We start from the raw sequence: 6,902 nt of genomic DNA, 5'->3' as shown, positions 1-6,902 counted from the left end.
CCTGGCTATTCCCAGTTAGCAATGGATAAGGTGTGAGCCTAGGGAAGGTGTCTTCACAAGATCAGCCTAATTCTCCTCGGAAATAAAAAGTAAGGATAGTCTTATATCTAGACACAGGGCTGTAAGGAAGAGAGATGTAAGGAGGGAAGAGGAGAAAGATCTGTTGTAAGGGAGAGAGTTGGAAATCAAAGAGCAAGTGTTTGTGAAGTCTTCTGATTGCTGATGACTTTCACTTCAAAGTCCCAGAATTTTAAAAGCATCTCGTAAATCATCTACTTCGTACAGTGGCTGCAGGACAAAATAGAAATGGTAGGTCAGTTGTCAGGTGAGCAGGAACCCATGAATATGAGGAAGGAATGCCAGGAGATGGATGAGAGGAGGAAGAAGAGGAAGTGAACGAGGAGAGATGAAGAAAGTTGGAGGAAGAGGCATAAGGGATGTGGAAGATGAAGAGACACGAGTGAATGAAATGGCAGATGGCAGGGATGAGCAGCAAGTGCAGAGAGGAATTATGGTGAGGAAGAGAGGAATAAACTGGGGGAAGAGGCATTGGAAAAAGAAGAAGGAGAATTGTCCCTTACCAGGAGGATTCGTCGAAGTTTCCTGGCAAGATGGACAGAGTTTTCATGCAGCCCTTCCCAGCCTTTGAATGCCTGTTCCCTGTTCTCCACAAATGTGTTCCAGCAGTAGAAGTAATCTGTGCAAGACACGGGGAGTTACAGGCGCTTGACAGGACACTGATCACTAAATCACCACACTCTGCATCATCTTCTCTGGCTCCTTGCCCTACCTTCTCCCCGGCATGCCTTAGCTCTCCATCATCTCTTTCCTGCCTGCACAACTCACCTTTGAAGGTCATGATGGCGATCTGCGCCCCCGCCTTGTGCAGGCGCCTCAGCCCCTCGGGCTCTGCCTTGCGCTCCTCGCAGAAGTAGAGGCGGGCCATGAAGATGCGGAGGCTCAGGTTGGGGTAGGAGCGCAGGAAGCTGGCGATGTGCTGGGCGCAGTCGTAGCAGGGGCTCCAGGAGGTGAACCAGGTGATTCGGTAGCAGCGTCCCGGGTCCAGGTCCCAGGCTGCGATGTAGCGCAGGAAGAGCACCTCCACGTGGCAGCCCATCTTCGGGAAACCGGGAGAGACAGGGGCCAGGAGTCAGCAGGGTGTGACGGGCAGGGAGGGAGGGCTGGCCTGGATGGGGTGTGAGGGAGGAGAAGCAAGGTGCGGGGAGTGCTCTCGGGTCGGCACACACGGGGACGAGGCACGGCAGTACTTCAGGGCTAGAGAAGCGCTGGTGGGCACTGGTGTGGAGGGATGTACGAACGGGATGGGCAGGAGCTAAGCAGGAAGGTAGGGAGACTGGAAAAGCAGCAGGGAGTGGGGGTGTCTCGCTGGTAACGCACTTGGGGGTAGCACAAAGTACAGCTTTACCCAGAGGCTGCATCCCTCAAACGGTGTGAATCAGCACAGTGCCCAGGTGTGCCTGTGCCAACACAGCCCCAGGTGTGCCTGTGCCAACACAGCCCCAGGTGTGCCTGTACCTGCACAGCCCCAGGTGTGCCTGTACCAGCACAGTGCCCAGGTGTGCCTGTACCAATACAGCCCCAGGTGTGCCTGTACCTGCACAGTGCCCAGGTGTGCCTGTACCTGCACAGCCCCAGGTGTGCCTGTACCTGCATAGCCCCAGGTGTGCCTGTACCAGCACAGTGCCCAGGTGTGCCTGTACCTGCACAGCCCCAGGTGTGCCTGTACCAGCACAGTGCCCAGGTGTGCCTGTACCAATACAGCCCCAGGTGTGCCTGTACCAATACAGCCCCAGGTGTGCCTGTACCAGCACAGCCCCAGGTGTGCCTGTACCTGCACAGTGCCCAGGTGTGCCCACACCAACACAGGGCCCAGGTGTTGCTGTCACAGCCCTCTGCTCCCCACTGTCCCAGGCAAACTGGAGCTGTGGGCTCCAGAACAGGCTGGCAAGGTGTTCCCTCCCCCACCTGGTTGCGCAGGTATCCAAAATCCAGGGAGCAGGAGGTGGCGCTGTCCCGGCGCTTCACCACATAGCACAGGTAGGTCTCACGCCGCCCCTTGGCCTTGCGCAGGTTCCTGAAGTTGTAGAGGAAGAGTCTCCTTTGCATGAGGATGCTGCAGGAGAAGACAAGAGAGAATTTACATTTACTCGTGCAGCCAGTTGTTTACCATGTCTCTGTTGAGGGCTCAGCACCAAAAATATCCTCTTCACATCCAAGCCTCACTGTACGAGAAGAGTGCTGGTAATTTGCATGAAATGTTCTAGGGAAAGGATGCAGACGTGACTCTGGGGATGAAGCAGGTGACCTTGTGAGTGGAAATGGTGTGCGAATTAATAGTGATTAGTCAAACAGCAACTATGGTTGGGCAGAGTGTGAAAATATCTGAAAATATCCAGAACATGGACACCAGGGAGGGAGGAGGATGAAGGCATCTGAGAAGACCTGTGAAGATGAGAGGGTGTGGAGTTCAGCCATCAAGAGATGTTATTTTTGCTATGTGAAACCCAGAAAATCCACTGGGGCAAGGGATGGACCAAATTAGAATCTCTTCAGAGAACACTGGACTGAATGCCTTCCAAGCAGGGCCTAAAAGAAGAGCAGAGTTGAAAGTGTGCAGGACCGGGGAAAGATGCCCCCCAGCAGCTGATGGAATATGTAAATGGTAGCCATGCTGACAATTCCCCAGACACAAGTACCACTTCCACAGCGGACTGACATCAAGACTGGCATGGGCCTGCTCCTGTGCCCAGGGACCATGCTGGGGAGAGGCAGCAGGAGTACAGGGAGGGTGTAAAGCAGTCATGAGCCATTTCTAACAGCCTCACTGCCAAGTGGAGGGACACAGGCAGCTGGGTTCATTGAGGTGAGATACTCACCTCCCCCGCAGCAATGCAAAACAGAAGTGAATAGGTTAAAAATAATCAGGTCCTTTGTCATCTTTTCCCACTGTTAGGCTGATGTTCAGCACAAAGATGGGGTAAGTTTAAGAGATACTGAGCTGGGTTTTCCAGAGGATCTCCAGTGAAGTGTAGAAAAGGGGAATTTGGGTTTGTTAGGAATTTAAATCTGAGAGTCTAGGCACTTGTATACACCCTTCATCTGTTTGCTAGTGTCACCATAAAGCTTGAGCACTGCAGAGCACTTGATGACCAGCTAACAGGCATCCTCTCTGCCCCTCTAGGAGCTTCTGTCCCTTGTGCACCCTGACACATGGCCACTGCATCACAGGTACTCATTCACAGAGTCATGCACATCCTCTTGCTACCTAGTGATGTGATTTGAGGTTGTGTGTCACTGCCTACTGCTCCTCACCTGCATCACAGACATTCTCCGTCAGGCAGCCTTGTTGCCCTGTTGTCCCACAGACAGGCAGACAACTCTTTCCTGCCTGTGTCCCTCAGCCTGCAGTGCACAAATGCCTGTCCTGCTCACACAGAAAGAGGAAGCACACACATACTCTGCTGTGCCATGCTTTGTGCTGACAGGCTCCTGCAGAAGCACATCACATTCGAGCTTGTCTTCTGTTAGAAGAAGGTCCACAGAGAAGACTGCACACACTCAGGAGGGTAAAGCATCCCCATTAAGTATCTCATTAAGCCCAACAGCAGTCTGAGGCTGTTCCTGGAGGTCTGTCCTGTAAGCTCTGTTGCAGTCCTGCTCTGGTGTGTTGCAGGTTGTGTCAGGAGCAGAGCACGAGCTGATCCCACTGCATTCCGTCACCCCTTTCTCTGGCTGCTCATGGTGTGTGCCTGTTTCCCATACCCACGGTATGTTCTTCATCATCTTTCTCACTCTTGGAGCTGACTCACTCCCTACCACCTTGGATTCACCCTATTTCCCTGCCTTTGTGCAAACACTTACAAATGAACACCTGTGTATATTCCTAACACACACACTCACACACATATTGGTCTCCCCAATTTTTTTTTCTCCCCAAAATTATCAACCAGTCGTTCACCACAGGTTTCTAAGCCTTAGATGTGTTATTGCAGGGATATGGCAAAGACTGTGCCCTGTAACAGAGATGCTGGAGAGGCAATCTGTTCTATGGTGACAGATCCTTAGGTTGTCCAGAAAGGATAACCCAGACAATTGCACAGGTATGATAGGCCAGAGCCTTGCAAAGCACTTACCTGGGGTGTGCCACAACTGCAGAAAACAGAACTGAGCCTTGTGCACAAGGCAACTGCTTGCTGAAGAAACATATAAGCCAGGTGAAAAACAATTACAACTGTGTTGATGTTTCATTAAAACCCATTAGGAAAAATGCTTTTTATCACATCAAAAACATAAGGGAAAACAGACTTTCCCTTTTATATTTTTTTCAAAAGTTTTGTGCAAAACCATTTGCTTTCAAAATATTTCTGATTCTTCTTCTAATTGTCCCTTTTCTCATCCCATTCAATTTTTCTCTATTCAATGTTTTTGACCCTGCAGAGTTGCATGTGGATGCAAATAAGAGTGAAGAACAAGAAATGACCTCAAACCACAGAAAAATAAAATTACGATCACTTAGATTATTTTTCAGTTTCAGAACAAATCAATGACAATTTGAATCACAGAAGACACTTGTTCAACTAGAAATGTTCATTAACATCAGCTCTTTTTCTCCCTTTCCTCTGGAGTTCACCATCCCAGGGAGGATTTTTTCCCAGGGAGGATTTCAGAATGGCTAGTGCAAACAGAAGAATGAATGAACAGATGTTGTGTGGAGCAGCTGAGCAGGTGTCTGGCTAGGTGTAAACTGCTGGATACACGTGCAACTCCTATGGCTATAGCATAGCTCAAGGGAAAGCAGCAAGGACACAGGAGCTGTGATTGCACCTGGGCACTGCAGAAGCAGCCTGAACAGAGATCTTCTCCTCAAATAAAGATTCATGAAATCAGAGTAAAGCCCCCTGAGCATGTGCATAGTATGCCATTGTGGAGAGTGATTAGCCATAATAAGCTCACAGACTAATTGCAGTGCAAGTAGAGGATTGAGGGGCTTAAGCGGCAGATAGTATCTGACTGTTCATCCTTCTGTTGTCATCCTTTATTTCTAGAAAAGAAAAACAATGAAAGGAACAGAGAACAGCCACAAGAAAGAAATTACAGAAAGGGAAAGAGTACAGGTGGCAGACAGTCAAAGAGAAAGAACAACAGAGACACAGAGAGGCAAGTTGCAAGAGCAGGACAGGCAGGGAGTTAGATCAGTGAGTCAGATGGGGAAAGGGATGATCAACACCACAGGGAAAGCAAGTTAATTCTGACAGAAAGACAATTTCTCATAGGAGTAAGAAACTAGAGACACTCCTTTTACCTGTCCATGACTCCCAGGGCCTCTCTCAGGTGATGAGATCACAGGGAGGTTATCTCACAGACTCTGTGCAGCCCTCTGACCTGATGTACCGAAATGTGGACTGGCCTGTGTGTCCCCTCCCCATTCACCCCTATCTATTCCCTGCTGGCTTTCATCGGGGTGTGGTTGAGGGAGGAGTTAGAAGGGTCTCTGGAGCTGCAGGAGCTGAAGGGCAAGATGTTGAGATGCAAAGGGGCATCAGTTCTGAAAGATGCTCAGCACCCATTGGTCACCACCCCCCCTTGCACTGCCTACCGGCCCCCTCCCACCTGCAAAAATATCTGAAATAATATCAATAGCATAACAAGGCAGGAAACATTGTCTAGTGGTTAGAGGGGGGCCTGAGAGCTTGTGTACCACTAGTGTGAATGTGGGCAAAACCACACCATCCCTCCGGGCTTTGCATCACGCAGCTGTGCAGGGATGGTGGTGACCCTCCAGCACAGGCAGCTCTGTGCAGCAGCCTGGAGCCACCCTGCTGGAAGGAGCTCAGGGAACTGCAGCTTGTGGGCAGACTTTCCCTGCTCCTCTGTGACCCCTTGAAGGCCTGGCAGTTGCATGGAGCAGCACTGAACTGAAGATGAGAGTGAGAGGGACTCAGCTCCCAGGGCTCAGTGGGGAGAGGCTGGCCTCAGCTTGGCACCTGAGCATTGTCACGAGTGTCTGAGCCCTGTCAACATGCCAGGAGTGGTGGCAGACCTGCACTGCAAAGCTGCACACAAAGCACCAGTGGGGAGTGACCAGAGGGGCCTGATCCTGCTGTTCCAGGTGGTGCTGGCCCCAGCACCAAGCTCTGCCGGTGGCAGGGTGACAGTCAGGACCCCCTGACTGAGGTCTGCGCTGTCACAGCCAGGCTGGCACTCAGGATGCACAGACTTTGCTCTGCCAGCACTGCTCTGGGCTGCCCAGGCTCTGCTGCTGCTGGCAGCCACCCCCTGTGCAGGGCTGAAGGGCAGCGAGGCTGAAGGGCTGGCCAGGGTGCCCAGGAGGCAGCCAGGGCACGTTCTGCTCTGCTTCTGCCCCAAGTGGGCAGGGCTGAGAAGCAGGGCTTTTGTTTACCTCATGCTAGGGTAGCTCTTCGTTTTTTCTCTGCTTGATTTACTTTCCTTATTAATTTTACTGGTTTTCAGAATGCTAAGGCTTTGTGAAACCAGTATATGCAAAAAAAGGCAAAGGAGAGATGAGTTGCCAGAGCAGAGCAGACTCTGTAGCCCAATGCTTGGAGAGGACTTGTTTTTGAGAGCAGAGAGCATGGCATACTCCAGGAAAAGGAGCAGCACTCCTGCAAAGCCCAGGCATGGTCTGTCCTACTCCTCAGGGAATAATGCCTGGGTGGGACACAAACTCAATGGACACACACATTCTGGCAGCTGCATTGGTCTCAAGAGATGTGGCAATTATCCTCCTTGAGGATCTGGCTCCTAGTGCTTGACCAAAGCTAGAAAAGACTGAAATCCTTGAGAATCCCTGTCCTACTTAACAGAGCCTAAGAGAACACTCTGGCTAATGAAAGAGCAGTCCCCTTTCAGCCTTTGCTCTA

The 6,902-nt window shown here is 51.0% G+C and overlaps 1 protein-coding gene across 1 annotated transcript; it reads right to left on the bottom strand.

The window, feature by feature from the left end:
* On the bottom strand, positions 1 to 3,348 carry AICDA (activation induced cytidine deaminase). Its single transcript, XM_036386552.2, has 6 exons — positions 3,334 to 3,348; positions 2,718 to 2,779; positions 1,987 to 2,167; positions 847 to 1,117; positions 582 to 697; positions 1 to 288 (listed from the first exon to the last, which is right to left on the bottom strand). Exons 1-6 carry the CDS (start codon positions 3,346 to 3,348, stop codon positions 235 to 237), a joined length of 699 nt encoding a protein of 232 aa, XP_036242445.2. The 3' UTR covers positions 1 to 234.
* Positions 3,349 to 6,902: the final 3,554 nt, after the last annotated feature.

The sequence above is a fragment of the Molothrus ater genome, chromosome 2, assembly GCF_012460135.2.
Source record: "Molothrus ater isolate BHLD 08-10-18 breed brown headed cowbird chromosome 2, BPBGC_Mater_1.1, whole genome shotgun sequence".
NCBI lineage: Eukaryota > Metazoa > Chordata > Aves > Passeriformes > Icteridae > Molothrus > Molothrus ater.
This window is presented reverse-complemented; position numbering and strand designations above follow the sequence as displayed.